General features: G+C 35.9%; 2 protein-coding genes and 1 pseudogene across 2 annotated transcripts; 2 read left to right on the forward strand and 1 right to left on the reverse strand.

The window, feature by feature from the left end:
- Window positions 1–1,861: 1,861 nt before the first annotated feature.
- Window positions 1,862–7,155, forward strand: LOC103956654 (annotated as a pseudogene).
- Window positions 7,156–13,495: 6,340 nt separating this feature from the next.
- Window positions 13,496–15,907, forward strand: LOC103956663 (sugar transport protein MST4-like). Its single transcript, XM_009368682.3, has 5 exons — window positions 13,496–13,924; window positions 14,051–14,373; window positions 14,455–14,579; window positions 14,678–14,969; window positions 15,087–15,907. The coding sequence occupies exons 1-5, from the start codon at window positions 13,792–13,794 to the stop codon at window positions 15,747–15,749; spliced, it is 1,536 nt and encodes a 511-aa protein (XP_009366957.2). The 5' UTR covers window positions 13,496–13,791; the 3' UTR covers window positions 15,750–15,907.
- Window positions 15,908–16,182: 275 nt separating this feature from the next.
- On the reverse strand, window positions 16,183–18,453 carry LOC103956662 (sugar transport protein 13-like). The gene is made up of 4 exons (XM_048584614.1): window positions 18,210–18,453; window positions 17,753–18,075; window positions 17,496–17,620; window positions 16,183–17,370 (listed from the first exon to the last, which is right to left on the reverse strand). The coding sequence occupies exons 1-4, from the start codon at window positions 18,340–18,342 to the stop codon at window positions 16,422–16,424; spliced, it is 1,530 nt and encodes a 509-aa protein (XP_048440571.1). The 5' UTR covers window positions 18,343–18,453; the 3' UTR covers window positions 16,183–16,421.

The raw sequence follows: 18,453 nt of genomic DNA on the forward strand, positions 1-18,453 counted from the left end.
GAAATACAAGTGTTTTCAATCATGATTTTAAGATAGTTTATTAAAATTTTTAGAAATCCGGGTGTATTCAATTAAGATTTTAAAGAAGTTTATAACATTTTAGGTGTATTTAATTAGAAATGATTTTTTAACCACATCAAATGGACTTTTGGTAAGGGCGCATATTGCTACTCCCAAAATAAACAAAAAAATGTGGAGGGTCTCGAGTTTGATTATCTGAGCTGGTGAGTTTGTTTGACTATGGGCACGGGTAGCGAAAAATTTTCCACAGCCTTTCCGGGCTTGGAATGGGTGGATAATCGTGACTTGCCACCAATTGCCCCCTTTTTGGAAAAAAAAATTAGAAATTGATTTTAAGGAATCTGAAAAAGTTGAGGAACTCGAGGGAATTCGAGAGATTTCGTAGTGTATTTTAAGCATTCACAAATCTCACATCTACCAATAAGATTTCGAGAGAATTGAATCAAAATTTTACATGAGATATCTACAAATCAATTAAACTTCATAAAAATCTACGGATTTATAAATCCATTAAAATCTCTCAAATTCTCAATTGAATACATAACCTTTAGAATTTTAAAAAAAGTTTATAACATTCCAAGTGTAATTGAACAATAGAATTTTGATTAGGTTTCAATCTCTTAGAAATCTGGGTGTATTCAATTAAAATTTAAAAAAGTTTATAAAAATCTATGGAGATGATTCTTAATAGTGATATTATGGAGCATGGGGTGGTTTGCTTGGTGGTGGAATCAGATTCAAAAGGTTTGATCCAAATGCTTAACGAGGAGATCACGACTAATGTGACACTTGATATTTATTTCCAAGGTATTTGGAGGATGGAGAGTTTGTTCCAGTTGGTGAGGTTTTGCTTTACCCATCGGCAATGCAATCATGCAACTCATGCGGTGGCAGAGCACGTGATTAAGTATGGTGGGAATTTTGACTGGGATGAATTGATAAATGTAGTGGGACTTCTATATCAACCTCAAACAATAACAATGCACAATTTTAATTTTCGATTACTAACGAGATCGCTCAATAGAGAATTGACTTGCATTAAGTACAAATTACAACATAAAGAAAAAAAACTGTAAAAGCTTTTTTTTTTTTTTTTTTTTTTGAACAAACTGTAAAAGCTATTTAAAACTACAGTTTAGTTATAATTTTCTCAACTTCTATCTGAGAGGTTTCGAGTTTGAAGGATCTGAGAGGCAAATTCAAATTTTCCTCTTCAATATGGCTGTTAAAAAATTCAAACAAAATCTAGCCTCTTGTTGCTCTTGTACTTGAAGATGACTAAAATTTAAATGAAATCCCATGACCGGTGAGCAACATAATATTGTTAATCCAATGCCCTTAATTAGCGCAGCTTTACAAGGATAAATGTTGCACATAAAGTAACAAAAATTTTGATTCACCCTAATTAACTTCCTACAATATTATCTAGAAAGAGGCTGTACATATTATGGCCTAATTTGGGATTATTCAATTTCCACAAAAATCCTTTTTGTATATTAGGTAAATAGTTATTTAAAAATCCGTGTCATATTTTAGACTGGATCATTATCCAATATTGTTGACTAGTTTATACAAGTACATCTCGCTGACCAACAACGTCATCAAGAATGATTACCAACCATAGATCATGCCATGTGGCAGTATACTGACCGTGAACGGACAAAAAAAATCCTCCATTCTCCATGTCGTTCACTTTCTGTTGCCTTCAAGCTGTCTACGTATAAATAAAGCCTCTCGTAATAATGTAAACCTCATTGCAGTCTCTTCCTCATTCGATCCCGGTCACCCAGACGTCTTTACCTAAGTCTGAGGTAGAAGTAGAGAAGTAGAGAAATCAATCATGGCCGGAGGCCTTGGGGCGCCAGACTTCCGGCGGCCAAGACTTTGAGGCAAAGATCACGACAGTTGTGATCATTTCTTGTATATTGGCCGCCAGTGGAGGCCTCATGTTTGGTTATGATATTGGCATTTCAGGTACGTGTGTAAGTCGTGACGCCCCTTCACTAGTACAAATCTGGCCTAAGGCCTTGGGTTATCTATGACAAATTTGTGTCTCATGATGCACATTTTATGCCTTTTATCTTTTTGATAATCGAACTTTAGGAGTGAGCATTACGCATTCTTTGATGAGTGTTTGGTAGTAGCTTGGGATGTTAGAACTCCGAGTAACACCATATGGCCGATTCAATCCAATCCTATAAAGTTTAATTGGATTTGATTTATTGGCTCGTTGATTATTATGAATGTGAATTTGTTTTTTCCTTCATCTCAATGACGTCTTCTAGAATTGGAAAAATATTGTCCTTGGACCAAAAGACAGTTGGTGAATGAATGTTAAATTCTTTTATTGGTAAAAATGAAAGTGCAACTGAAAAGTTATAACTAAATTTTCATGCTGCTATATGCATTGCTCTATTTTTTTCACCCACCTTATATGTATTCCTCAATCACATTTTAACTAATATGCATGGGGTGAGGAAATAAAATATGTGAGTGGACATAATAACACTCATAAGTTTAATCAAAATGACTAATTCAAGGGCGAAAAACTAATCAAACTGACTGATCTAATTACACTTGTTATCTTTAGTTAGGGCTTGAGTTCTCTGTGTAATTCAACATTGTGCTGTTTTCCAATGTCATAATGCCTTTTATTGACTAGGAAACTTGTGCGGAAAAGGAATATATGGGTACTAAAATCCATGAATTGTTATAAGGGAATTTAGAATTCCCTACAGTTTTTCTATACCATTTAGATTAAATATCTGTACCTTTTTAAATTTTGATTAAAGTGTTTTGACCAATAGTCACCTCTATTTTTTAAAATTAAAATAAATTTTGAATTTATCCTTTTATCTGTAGGATGCATTTTTCCTTATTTAATGGAGATTTTAGTAATTAAACTATATTTTCTCTTTTTCCAAATATGCTTTTTTTTTTTATGCAAACAATTTAATATTATTTCTTTTTTCAAATAGTTGGTGATCAACATAAAAGCTCCGTGTAATTTTTTTGTGAAATTATATTTTTTTTTGTTGCTTTTTTAAGTATATTTGTTGACGAATTATTATTAAGTACAATATATTACGTACATATTAGCTGTGCGTACGCTTGAATTTACAAAAATCATTAATTGGTACGTTTATATGCAATTTTGGTACGCTTGATTTGATACATATTGTTAATATTGGTACATTATTTTTATTTTGGTACGTTTTATTTTGTACACATTGTGTATTGGTATGTTTATACTATTCTCAATCCTATTTTCTCTTAACGTACTAAAAGAAAAACTCATTTCGGTACATTTGATTTTGGGGGATTTAAAAATATTTTAAACTATTTTGAAAAGAAAATATCTTCAATCGTAGATAATTATTGCTAAATTGTAACATTATTGTGAAAATAAATTGAATCTAACTAACCTTTTTTTTTTTTTTTTTTACAATTATCTCTAACTGAAGAGAGCGTAATCAAAAGGCTAGATTATAGGAAATTTGTTACAATATAATGTGCATATAGCACCAAAATTATGACAAAAAAAGTTTAATCAAATCACTAAAAAACACGAATATTTGATCTAGAAAATTCAAAATTGAGGCGTCTATATCAAAAGATCCCTTGTTATAATCACTAATATAGTTGGATTGGATTTAATTTAAGAGACGAGAATTCATTGGATTACATATTCTCAAAATCGATTGGTTCTAAATGGTAACAGGCAATATTAAAGGCACCGATCACATTTTTTCGCTGCTCAATTACTCCAAAAAAAAAAAAAAAAAAAAAAAACATGAGTGTCATGTTGAGCTCATGTTTAAATAAATGACAAATGCATGGTGAATAAAAATGAAATTATTTAGTTTGCATAGCATTACTAATTAAGTGATAGTGGTGAGAAAAAGTTACCATTATCATCTGCTCGTTTAAACGGCCTATAGATAAATTGGTTCTCAAAATTGTTTCTAAGCTCCTTCAATCAATATGAGAATTTACTGTGCAGCACAAAAGTGAAGCTGATTTGGTTGGCTTCACCTCAATCTAGTTTATCGCTGAAATTTAGTTTCCCCTTAATGGATTCCATGAATCATTTTATAGCTACACTTTTACACAGATTCTGTTCAGAAAACAATAAGCATTCTTCTAATTTTAATTTTCATTTTAAATATTGGTATAATATTGTGAATTTGGTGCAGGGGGTGTTACATCCATGCCCGAGTTCCTGAAGAAATTCTTCCCAATTGTCTATCAGAAAACTCAACAGAAAGGACTTGACAGCAATTGCTGCAAATAGGATAATCAAACAACTATTCACTTCTTCACTCTACCTCGCTGCTTTAACATCAACCTTTGCTGCATAGTACACAACCCGAACCCTAGGCCGAAAACTAACCATGTAGATTGCTGGGGTTTTCTTTATACTTAATTGGAACAGTTTTCAATGCTGCAGCTCAGAACCTTCTAATGCTTATTATTGGGAGGATTTTACTTGGATGTGGCGTTGGCAACCAGGTATCTTAAGTTTCAACTTTATCTCCAACTACCACTGATAGTAGTATTTTGTTTTGAACCTAGCATGTTTGGGAGTGGTTTTGTAGGAAACACTCTTGTTGGGATGATTTCATTAGCACATAATTTTTTCTTATCAAACAAACACTAATATTAGATACTTCTCCAGAAAGTGCTTTTACAACCAATAAACATTTAATTTCTTTCTCGACAAACCCTGTCAAAAAGACTTTTAATTAGCTACAGGAAGGCACTGCTTAACTGGCCCTAAAATGCATAAACGTACGAGCACATATATGCAACATGTTATAAACCCATAATTTTATTTTTGATCATGTTGTATTTTCTGTGCATATATCAGGCCGTGCCACTGTTCCTTTCCGAGATTGCGCCTACAAGAATTCGTGGGGCACTTAACATACTCTTCCGGCTCAATGTCACCATAGGCATTCTTTTTGCAAACCTTACCAACTATGGAACTTCCAAGTAAGTCCAATATTGCACCTTAATTTCACAAGAATATGAAGTCATAAATAGTACTTAATGATATGATGAGTAGGTGTTTAATATATTTCGCTAAGCTAAAATGTACATGTGGTTTTTATTTTGGACGGGTACAGTAATTATAATGTATTTTTGCTCCACTGAATTGCAGGGGGATGGGGATGGAGGCTATCATTGGCTTTGGCTGGCATTCCTGCAGCTATGCTAACCTTGGGTTCTCTCATAGTGGTAGACACCCCTAATAGTTTGATTGCTCGTGGTAAGTTGGATGAAGGCAAAGCAGCTCTTAAAAGATAAGAGGTGTTGCCAATGTGGAACCAGAATTCTTAGAAATCGTTGAAGCAAGTCGTGTGGCTAAAGAAGTGAAGAATCCCTTCCAAAATCTCCTTAAGCGTAGGAACACGCCTCTGTTGAATTGTAATCTTGTCTTGGCCCAAAGATAATTGATCCGGCCCATACACAAAGAAAGATCCATGCACATGCTAGAGAATTCTAGCAAAGTTCAAGTTGGTGGAAGAGTCTAAAAGAATGGTGAGGATTCCACCAACATACAAGATTAGTGTAGATAATTTTAGCTTAGGAAGGTAGTGGAATTATCTAGATATCTCTAGCATAATGTTTTCATGCTTCTCCAAGGTTTCATCCATGCCTATAAAAGGAGAAGACATCCACACCATTTGTAACAACCAAGAGAGAGCAAGTAGCAAGAAGCAAGAAGTGAGAGTGTCAAGTAAGAAGTAAGAAAAAGCAACAAAGCTTCTAAGAGTGTTTGAGTGTTTCCTTTTGTACTAAGTTTGTGAGTGAATAAAAACCTTGTGTAATACTTTGAGAATTCTTTCTTTCTCTTGCCTATCAATTCCGCTGCGTTACATTTTTCTTTGTGAGATAAACATCTCCAGAGTAGTGAAACATTTTTAAACCCCAACAGCCTCAGCTAGTCATTGCTATTATGATGCAGGTCAATAATTGATAAATTATTTCATCTTCGTTTATTTTATAAAACATACAAATTAGTTTATTCTGATATTCTCATTTAGTTGATGTGTTAATGTTTTGTACAGGTGTTCCAACAATTCACTGGCATCAATGCAATCATGTTCTACGCTCCAGTTTTGTTCCAAACCGTGGGATTCAGGAGTGATGCTTCCCTCTACTCAGCTGTTATAACAGGAGCTGTCAATGTCCCTTCAACCGTTGTATCAATCTACTTTGTTGACAAAGCCGGTCGTCGCGTGCTCTTGTTAGATGCCGGTGTCCAAATGTTTCTTTCTCAATTGGTCGTTGCAATAGTGATGGGACTCAAAGTCCAGGACAACTCTAACAACCTTACCCCAGGCTTGGCCATACTTGTGGTGGTTATGGTTTGCTGTTTTGCGTCGTCCTTTGCATGGTCCTGCGTACCTCTTGGGTGGTTGATCCCTAGCGAGACATTCCCGCTAGAGGCTCGCTCAGCTGGCCAGAGTGTGGCTGTGTGCATCAACATGCTTTTCACCTTTATTATAGCACAAGCCTTCCTCTCAATGCTTTGCCACATGAAGTTTGGCATTTTCTTGTTCTTCACTGCTTGGGTACTTGTCATGACAATCTTTGTCACGTTTTTAATTCCTGAAACCAAGGGTGTCCCGATCGAAGAGATGACAGAAAGAGTCTGGAAACAAGATTGGTTCTGGAAGAGATTTATGGACGACGGCACCAGGGGGCGTGCTTGAACTCGTCTCTGTATGACTATAGACTTAAAAGTTCATTTTACCAATTTCCAGGGTTATCCAAGCCATCAAGTAAACAGTTTTTTTTTATTTTTTTTTATCTTATTTATTCGCAATACCTCTTGAAACTTGACTTCAATCCTACTTCTTCGTAACGTTTAACATTTTGCCACTTAACTCCCTTTGAAATTTGACATTCATCCCACTTAACAAAATTAAGCTTAATTGTTGTTATCATTGTTTAGCTAGATTTTGTCAATTTCATCAAAAAAGTTGACGTGGCTTATAAATGTGTGTATGGTTTCCAAGTGTCAGTCTAGGGGATGAGTCGTATGTTGTGGGAATATTTCAAACATAAAGTAACAGATTAAGTGGTGGAGAAAAATGGAATAAAGCTGACAGTTGTGTCCCTTGGTTAATGGCCTTTGCTTCTCCTTTTGGACGAACTGAGGACATTTGGCTAAATGTTCAAAAATGAAAAAAAAAATGATGTTATTTTCCTTAAAGCTCGTTTTCAATCGAGGGTTAAATTATAATTCTATAGAGTCTATTAGGTCATTATTTAGCCTAAAGATAAGTGATTATGACAACATGATTATAGAAGTGATCATAATAACAGTCATTATATTATGATGGATAGTAAAGTATATCATCAGAGAATTAAAAAAAATGAAATTCAATAAAATCTTAGAGGAAGCGGTTTTGCTATAACAAAAGTCATTTCATAAATGCACTCAAAATCTATTAAAATCTATGACTTTTTAAAATTCTTAAAAATAAATGATGTATGAATACACTTTAATTTTGTAAGTATGAATTCCCCAACACTGGTGCCGGTGACCTGTACCGTCATGTGCGGTAGAGTAAAAAAAAAAGTGTAAATTGTCCTATTCTCATAAATGTTGTAGTAAAAAAATCTATAAATATAGGGCTGAGGTTGTTGGGTTTCCTTAAAGTTTATATTTTTTTTCTTGCCACCCACATTTTAATATCAATGGAGCATAAAAATCTTAATTAACTTATGCGTAAGACCATGCAAGTGATGGACTGTCCTAGGTAGTTAGGATCTTATTCTTCAACTCACTGCATTTCTGATTCAAACCTGTACGATTTTTTAAAGTAGATTTGTGTAAAATATTGATGAGTCGATATTATTCTATATATTTAACCTATTCTTAATTTTAATTTATTTGTTAATTTGATAGAATTTTCATACTTACTTTATATTTCAATTGTAGGACATGCGAATCTACTTTGGGCATTACGTAGGAATTTTGGAGTAATTCCAACTGGAGTTGGTTTGCGAGTCTTTCAAGATGATTGTTCCAAAATTTTGTATTTTAATTCAGTGTTGTTTGACCGAGCGAATAAAAGAAGGATGTCTGCGTTGCTTTCCAACATTGACGTTTAGGAACGTTTTGGGCATTTTGACGATCAATACAGGTTTTTTGAGGAAAGTTCCTTTTGAGGACTTAAAGAGGATGTGTTGAGCTATAACAAAGATCTTTTGAGATAAAATTTGAACTGATTTGGTTGGTCAAAAGGGATATTTTCTTTGCGGTCCAAATTCTGACTTAACTAGAAAACCTTTATATATGGCTTTTTTTTATTAACACCTCACATAATGTTGAATACACACACATTAAAATTTAATATTAAATGACTTATATACCCTAATATGCAATAACTATTTTGGCCTCATAAAGTTTTAAAAAGTAAAAAAAATTATAAATACACCTCAAGTATCCCAAGATTATTTATCTTCTTCAACTATAAATTCAATCTCAACTCCATTATAGAACAAAACTCTAATCAATGAAATTACAAACACGTTAATTTAAAAAATTATTTTTAACGAATCGAACATGGTTGTTAACATCAAGAAGTCTGATGTGAGAGGGTTTGCCGTCCACTGCCAACTGAGACAACTGCTCTGACACTGCATCCATAGGGTAGCAAGGTTCGATCTTGACAACATGGCTATAGAGAAAGAGCTTCCGCATGAAGTTTCAAATGATATCAAACTGCTTCGTCTCAAATTTCAGGAAAATGGTGAATCAAATGTGTAAGAAATTGAGCCGATAAAGGATAAGAGAATCAGGAGAATCGACAAGGATTCTGATGATGTTGAACTGGTTGGACTTCGGCTTAAGGAGTCTGATATTATGTTAGATGATGCTTAGGCTCTCCACTATGTTGTTACATACTGTGATCCTAAGGTTGTTAAGGAGGTTCTCGGTCTAGGCAATGCAATGAATTGTGGAAGTAGTATCCTAAGGTTGTTGAGGAGGCTCTCCACCATACTGTCATACTGCCTAATTCTGAATGCCATCAAGACATCACGCTAGGGGTGTTTTTGACTCTTGCCGTCGAAAAGAATGACTAACAGCTTCCTTAATTTTGCAGTGGCATTTGCATGGTTGTTGTTTCATGTTGAGGTCAAGCTTGCCATGCATTTGCGCGGTTTTATGATTATGCAGAAGTAAAAAATAAAAAAAACATGAAGTATGTATACGCAATTGATGTGAAAAATGTTGGGCGTATGTATAAAATGTAAGGTGTATTAAGATAAATTTTAAGTGAAAAAACAAAGGTTAAATTACACAAAACTACCTTAATTATAAGTCGATTACAATATCATACCTCATGTTTTAAATATTGCAATATCAAACCTCAACTTATAAATTCGTTGCAATGTCAAATCTCTGTTAAATTTTTTATTAATTTGACTATTAAATGATGATGTGACAGGAACGAGGCTCACACATTCGTCAACTGGGATAAAAAAATTAATTAATTATTAATTTTTATTTAACAATTAAATGTAAACAAGTATTTTAATCAGTTATTTTGACAAGAATATTTTATTAATTGAAAAGACACAGTTAAAACTCCCAAAAAAAAAAAACCAAAAACAAAAAAAATCAGAAGTCTGCCTTCTCGTCAAGCAGCCCTCTTCGCAGGTCGGCCGGCTTGTCGCTCTTGTTTCGGCAAGAACCAGATCCACCACGCTGTGAAAGTACTTTCATGTTGCTCCTCCTTCTTCCATCTTCTCTCCTCTTCTTCTGTCTCCAACATTTCACATTTGTTTCTCTGGCGGCCCCGAGTCAGAGTCAGAAGCCTCTTTCCTCGTCGTCTTCGTCGTCCTCCGTGGAACCTGCTGCTACCTCCACGTTTCCAAGCAGTCACCCATGGAGGCCGCGAAGGCCATTTATGAAGGAAATCTGAGGCCGCAACGGAGATTCTCACCCGATTGACCACGACCCAACTTTAAAGATCCAATTTTTTCACAGAAACTTGTCAATCGTTTCGAATGTGAAGATTTTCGATTTCGATTGAGGAGAAATTCAACTTTACCTCTCGGGCTATGTAGATATAGCCAAATTTTCCCTTTTTGAAGGGATTTTCCGATCTCAAATTCCCACTGGTTTTCTTGTGTTTTCTAGGGTTTTGATTCCATTCCCTCTGATTTTTAAGGAATGGGTTTTTTGGGGAATTGAAGCTACACAAAGAGAGAAGAGATTAGACGGCCTGGGATTAACACTTCCTCCTTCAAACCCACGGAACCATGGGGATCCTCCTTCAAACACACCGCTTATAGGTGCCACAAATTCCATATTTGAGGTGAAGATGAAGCCTGTAGCTGTAGGTGCTCGGGTGGGAAGAACATTTTTTACTTTTTAATTAATAATTTTTTTCTTTTTAAATAATTTAATTAAAGGGATTATTAACTTTTTTTTGTTTTGTCCTATTGTTAAAATTTAAAATTTAAAATATAAGGTATGAAGTTGTGGTTCGACCCAAACTTGAGATAATTTTATGTAATTTATCCAAAAACAAATGTGAGGTGTTTAATAATTTATGGTGTGTTAATAAAACAAATTTTATTTATTATTTTAATTAGATTTCCACTTTTGTTAGAGGCCCCTATTAGGTGGGACTTTATTTTCTGCCATATATATTATGTTGCCGAGTCCTAGCTAGTTAGAGTTTTTATGTGATATTTACTGAACGCACTGAGGCTTTTGGACGAATTTTATCTTTTCTCAAGGGTGTTTTTCTTTACTTCTTCTTAATAATATTTGCTTTTCAATTATGAATATACGTAATTAATTTCTTTTATTAGGACGGGGCCTTGAATCTTAGCATGATTATGTAGTTTTTTTTTAATTTTTTTAATTTTTAATTTTTTATCAATTTTCTTATGATATTATACATGCATGCTTTGAATTATATATTACAACGTTTAAATCATTTGGCTTGACAAATGGCCACTATTACGATATTTAGACAAGTAGTTTGATGCAATATCTGATGGAATATCACTTAATCATCGCGTTTAAACTATCCATGTCTCTTGATGATAGGTCATCATTAGGATATTTAGACAAGTAATTTGATGCAATTTCTGTTGGAATATCACTTTGAAATTGAGTAGAGCTTCTTGTGATTGATATCACTGAAGGTGAATATCACGTTAAAAGTTGCATGCATGGTTTTTCCAAAAATTTTCACAAAACTTAATGAGTCTTGCATATTGATATTTGATCTGAAGATTACATATGGATTACATATTAGATATACGTTCTAACTTGAATATCATGATTCATGAGTTGGATATGCATTGGGAAAACCTAATCTTCCAAGTATATATGTGGTAATAGTTGAATATCAGAGTGTGTGACGAACAAAACTACAAAATAATAAGAATATTATTAAACAAACGAGAATGCCGAAACGGTTACAAAATCCCAAGAGACTACATCGTAACTAACTTTACTTCATACTAAACTATAAGTTATATTTATAGAGAGCAAAACCTAGAAACTCTAATTTGAATGGGCTAAGCCCATATATTAAACTAACAAGCAAACTCAAATAATCAAATAACCATAAATACTAATATTTTCTAACACCCCGTCTTACTCATGGAGGTATACGACATGGGTTTGCAAACAAACAGATGTGGACTGGCAGGCATGCAAACTTGACTTGATTGGCGAACTGACGAATTGATTTAGATTCATATTGGCTACTATTGAGAGTATGGATAGAACCCGTCACTAAACGGATAAGATTTCCATATCTCAATTGTAGCAACAAATAAACAAAAAAAAAAAAGTACTATTACTCGAGTGGTCACATGTCCATGTCAAAGCACCCGAGCAATCGTTGTGATGAGGAACAACGTGCTCCAAAACACAAGGCCATTAGCATTAACACTTGGGCTGCAAAACCTTTAAAACAACCAACTTCATTTTCCTCTTTGACCGTGTGGGCCTCAAGGAACCAAACCTTGTTTTTTTCTTTTTCTTTCTCCCGGGATTTTTTTCGAACGCTTTCCTTCAACAAAAATAATTTTTTCTTGCATTGAACCAATCTTCCTCTAGAACAACAGCAACAAAACGATCAGATTCGTGGATCGGTGGATGTAGCAGCGCAACAAGGATGGAGAGGTTCACGGCTGATTTGCAGGTGGTGGGTGGGCGCGGGAGATGCAAGCAGGCGGCGAGACTGGTTCGAGGCTAGCGAGATGCAGGTTCAATGGGTACGGATCAATTGCGTGCATTTGCAGCGTCAGATGCGAACAATAGTTGGATCGTACAGGTCCGAGTTCTGGGCAGCAAGGAGGTGTGACTGGGCTGGTGGTGCGGCAGTGATGATCAATGGCAGGCGATGGTTCGAACTGGTGCAGAGGCAGGAGCAAGTGCAAGCTGAGCGATTTCTGGGCAGGATCTGGTGCGAGCGGTGGCTTCGGTTACGTACTTAGGTTTTGGCGATGACAGGTTTTGTTTTTTATTATTATTTTTTCAAACTAAACCAACGACAATCTAAACAACGAACAAGACGGACAAACAAACTGATACAAATCAAGGGCAGATTAAATTTCAAAGGATAAAACCTACTCTAATACCAAGTTGAATATCAGAGTGTGCGATAAACAAGATTATAAACAAACGAGAATACCAAACCGGTTACAAAATTCCAAGAAACTATATGGTTATTAACTTTACTTCGTACTAAACTATAAGCTATATTTATAGAGAGCAAAACCTAGAAATCCTAATTCAGTTGGGTTAAGCTCATATACTAATTAAAAAACAACTCAAATAATCAAATAACCATAAATACTAATATTTTTCAACATTACAAATAATTGGTAGAACTATATAGGATTGTTAATGACGATAACTAAACCCCAGTACATTTTACATATGATTTTTCCAAAACTATTTTCTTTTCTTGCTGCCGGTTTTTCTTGAAGTTGGTTTCAATTATTTTATTTTCTATTTTTTTAATTTAAATTCACAATTTCAAATCTTTCGAAACTTCTGTTGAATATATAGTTAATTAAGAATTGTTTTTAAATTAAATAATCCATATCAATTCTTGTTGTGGAGAATGACATTATTTGAACTGTTTCTACTTTAATAATCTTATTCTCTTGCATTTAAGCGTTTTTAATTCTTTTTTGTAAATGGTAAAAATCCTATCAAATATCGTTTGTAATCATACAAACTTACAAACTTATTGTCAAAACATAAAAATATTAATTAACTACTATTGTTAAAACAAAACAGATTTAGCTTATAAATAGAAGTCTTAAAATAAATACATGGTTTACCACTAGATAATATAACTTCAATCACATATAAAATTAGTAAAATGGATATTTAGAAAGCCTACATTTAGCTAATATTTAATCACAAAATCGACAAAGTTCTAGCTGAACGAGGATCTGCTTTTAGGCCGTCTAAATATATCCTGCCCATAACTAAGACTAAGCGAAGCAACAAAAGGCAGACTAGACCAAGAGTTGCTGACGCCATGTGGAAAGTTCCTGTCCATGCAACTTACTAAGTCATGACAGTCATCCATTTTCTACGTGGTTCACTCTCTGTCGCCTTCCGGTCTTGAGGTCGTCAGGTATATAAATCCCCTCAAGCGTTCAGGTCTTGAGCAAGTCTTCAGATTTAGGGTACAGCAAAGTAAGTTTAATCTGTAGTAAATAAAGGGTAAAAAAAAAAAAAAACATAAAAGCAGAAGCGCAATGGCGGGTGGTGGATTTGGGGCCGCAGGAGGAGGGGGAGATTTTGAGGCAAAGATCACGCCTCTTGTGATCATTTCTTGTATATTGGCCTCTACCGGAGGCCTCATGTTTGGTTATGATGTTGGTATTTCAGGTACGTACATACGTATGTGTGCCATTAGGTCATCACACCTCGCTAAGAGCTAATTTGCTCTATCTCATGTGTGCATGCATTAGGGGAAAATTGTAACTCAATCAATTCATAATGCAAATTATGCAGGGGGTGTTACATCCATGCCAGAGTTCCTGAGAAAGTTCTTCCCCAGCGTCTATAGAAAGAATCAACAGCCCGGACTTGAAAGCAATTACTGTAAATACGATAATCAAGGCTTACAGCTGTTCACGTCTTCATTGTACCTCGCTGCACTGGTAGCAACCTTCGTTGCGATGTACACTACCAAATCACTAGGCCGGAAGCTAACCATGTTGATGGCTGGCGTTTTCTTTCTAATCGGGTCAGTTCTAAATTTTGCAGCTCAGAACCTTGTCATGCTTATCATTGGGAGGATCTTACTTGGTTGTGGAGTTGGTTTTGCTAACCAGGTTCAAATAACTACCTCTAAATTATATCAATCTAAACTCTTAGTTTCCATTGTAAGTAATTAAGGTATGTATATGATACAGGCGGTGCCACTTTTCCTTTCGGAGGTTGCACCCACAAGAATTCGTGGGGCACTTAACATACTCTTCCAGCTCATGTGCACCATTGGCATTCTTGTAGCAAACATGATTAATTATGGAACTGACAAGTACGTAATTAAGCCAGCTTCCCACTTCAACCCAAATTATTATTAGCTAGCATAATATTTATTTGATTAACTAACTTATATCAGATGCATATATGCAGAATTAAGGGGAACTATGGATGGAGGATATCACTGGGTTTGGCTGGCGTTCCAGCACTCATGCTAACCTTGGGGTCTCTCATTGTGGTCGACACTCCAAACAGTTTGATTGCTCGTGGTAAATTGGAAGAAGGAAAAGCAATTCTTAAAAGAATTCGGGGTGTAGACAACGTAGAACCAGAGTTTTTAGAAATTGTGGAGGCAAGTCGTGTGGCTAATGAAGTAAAAAGTCCCTTCAAAAACCTCCTGAAGCGTAGGAACAGGCCTCAATTGATCATTGCAATTTTTATGCAGGTGAACCTATAGCCTATAGTTGTGCATGTTAACTAATTAATTTACGCAGTATATGACAACTTTGAGTCACACAAATATAATAGTCTGACATGTTATGCTTTTGAGTGTTCTTAACAGATTTTCCAGCAATTCACTGGAATTAACGCAATCATGTTCTACGCTCCCGTTTTGTTCAAAACCTTGGGATTTAAGAGTGATGCTTCCCTTTACTCATCAGCGATAACAGGAGCTGTCAACGTCCTCTCAACCATGGTATCAATCTACTTTGTGGACAGAGCTGGTCGCAGAGTGCTCTTGCTAGAAGCAGGTGTCCAAATGTTCCTTTCTCAACTGGTGGTTGCAATAGTGATGGGACTCAAAGTTAAGGACAATGTTAACAACCTCGGACATGGATTGGGAATTCTTGTGCTGGTTTTTGTGTGCATTTTTGTTGCCTCCTTTGCGTGGTCATGGGGACCTCTCGGGTGGCTGATTCCTAGTGAGACTTTCCCATTGGAGGCCCGCTCAGCTGGCCAGAGTGTGGCTGTCTTTTTCAACATGCTCTTCACATTTATCATAGCGCAAGCCTTCCTCTCAATGCTTTGCCACATGAAGTTTGCCATTTTCTTATTCTTTGCAGCTTGGATTTTGGTCATGACAATCTTTGTGATCTTCTTACTTCCAGAGACCAAGGGAGTTCCTATTGAAGAAATGACTGAACGAGTATGGAAACAACATTGGTTCTGGAAGCGATATATGGATGAGGTTGAAGTTGATCCCAAGGCTAAAGCGGATGCTTGAACCATCTTACGGTCTCTATATGGTGGTTGCTAACGTTGCAGCTGGTTTCTCAAATTTCTGCCTTTGGAAAATTTCTTTCAATTTTCTTTATCACAATTGTACGTACTATTACAATGTAGATTTAAATATTTCTTTGATACTAAAGATTTTCATTTTTCAGATTTAGTTGGAAATTATCTTCTCTCATACTTTTTTCAAGATACTAAAGATTCTAGCAAGGATGTGTTAAATATTTGTTCTGTGGCAGATTATCATTGTAGCAAGTGATATAGAGCAGCTTCCTCGAAGAGATATCTTACTAATGCATTGAATTTGTTCATTTTTGTTGCCTTGACATACCAATATTAATCAACTCATCATCCCATAGAAGATGGTGATGTTTATAAACGGATGAATATATCAGAAACTGCTCCTACCAAGTATAAACATACCATTTTGTATAACATATTTCAGTTTTATTTCTGAAAAATACTGTCAAAGTACAGAAGGAGTACATTTTGGAAGTGCAAATAATGCATCTCAAAACGTAAACGAAGCATTTGGCATGCAGAGAGCTCCGGTTGTTTGGCAACCATCTAGAAGTAAAGGAAGGATTAGTTAATCCTAAGCTTCACATTTAAGGAACTCATGAAATGTAATAAACCGTGAGGAAGAGACCGGAGGTGAGATAGTTCAAACATGGCCCTTGGGATCATCTTCAAAGTCATCCATGAATCTCTTCCAGAACCAATGTTGCTTCCAGACTCTTTCTGTCATCTCTTCGATCGGGACACCCTTGGTCTCAGGAATTAAGAACACGACAAAGATTGTCATGACAAGGACCCAAGCACAGAAGAACAAGAAAATGCCAAACTTCATATGGCAAAGCATTGAGAGGAAGGCTTGTGCTATAATAAAGGTGAAGAGCATGTTGATGCACACAGCCACACTCTGGCCGGCTGAGCGAGCCTCCAGCGGGAATGTCTCACTAGGGATCAACCACCCAAGAGGTCCCCAAGACCATGCAAAGGAAGACACAAAGCTACAAACCATAACCACTACAAGGATTGCCAAGCCTGGAGTAAGGTTGTTAGAGTGTTCCTGGACTCTGAGTCCCATGACTATTGCAACCACCAATTGAGAAAGGAACATCTGGACACCGGCTTCTAATAAGAGAATGCGGCGACCAGCTTTGTCTACAAAGTAGATTGATACAACGGTTGATAGCACGTTGACAGCTCCTGTTATAACAGCCGAGTAGAGGGAAGCATCACTTTTAAAACCCAAGGTCTGAAACAAAACTGGAGCGTAGAACATGACTGCGTTGATGCCAGTGAATTGCTGGAACACTTGCATCATAACTGCAATGATCAGTTGTGGCCTGTTCCTACGCTTAAGAAGATTTTGGAAGGGATTCTTTACTTCTTTAGCCACCCGACTTGCCTCAACAATCTCTAAGAATTCTGGATCCACATTGTCAACACCACGGATCCTTTTAAGAACTGCCTTTCCTTCCTCCAACTTGCCCCGTTCGATCAAACTGTTAGGAGTGTCTACCACAATGAGAGACCCCAAGGTTAGCAAACCTGCTGGAATCCCAGCCAAACCCAATGACACTCTCCATCCATATCCTCCTGTAATTCTGTGCATGTATGGTAACGCAAAATAATAATTATATTTAAGTGATTGGAAAATATTACTACACTAAAATTTGTTGGTTCAGGTATTGTCCTTTTGAATTAGCTAGGCAAGATTTGGCTGGCTTACTTGTTAGTTCCATAATTGATAAGGTTTGCAAAAAGAATGCCAATGGTGATATTGAGTTGGAAGAGGATGTTAAGTGCCCCTCGAATTCTTGTGGGTGCAATCTCCGAAAGGAAAAGCGGTACCGCCTGTAGTTATGTACATTTGCTTAATAATTGTACGTATTGTGTTCAAAACATTTAACAGGAAAAACCAGCTAGTGAAGTAGTGGCCAGTTTATTGAAAACAAAAAGGAATTATTTAGAATTTTTATTATATACCTGGTTAGCAAAACCAACTCCACAACCAAGTAAGATCCTCCCAATGATAAGCATGAGAAGGTTGATAGCCGCCGCATTAAAAACTGTTCCGACTACAAAGAAAATCCCCGCAATCAACATAGTTAACTTTCGACCTAGCAATCTGGTTGTGTACGATGCAAAGAATGTTGATATTAATGCAGCGAGGTATAATGAAGATGTGAACAACTGCAAGCCTTGATTATCGTATTTGCAGTAGTTGCTCTCAAGTCCAGTCTCTTGAGTCTTCCTATACACAACCGGGAAGAATTTCTTTTGGAAATGGGGCATGGATGTAACACCCCCTGCGTTATATATCCATATATCAAATTAAACAAAATTATACGTTAAATCTAATGAAGTTTTGACAAAACACATACGCTGGTAGTTAATTGTATGTGTGGATGTTACGGAAAGCTCTTGAGTCACATATGTGTACCTGAGATACCAACATCATAACCAAACATGAGGCCTCCGCTAGCAGCCATTACGCAAGAAATGATCACAAGAGGCGTTATCTTTGCTTCGAAGTCTCCGCCTCCTGATGCGTCCCCAAACCCACCGCCCGCCATGGTTTCTTGCTCTTAATTAAGTACTCAAACCTTATTTTGCTGCACTTTATTTCACAGGTATCGAATTTGATAAATGCGGAAATTTTTGTATGTATTGATGACCTAAGGAAA

This window comes from the organism of the source record quoted next, unplaced genomic scaffold, assembly GCF_019419815.1.
Source record: "Pyrus x bretschneideri cultivar Hongxiangsu unplaced genomic scaffold, Pyrus_bretschneideri_v1 Contig21, whole genome shotgun sequence".
NCBI lineage: Eukaryota > Viridiplantae > Streptophyta > Magnoliopsida > Rosales > Rosaceae > Pyrus > Pyrus x bretschneideri.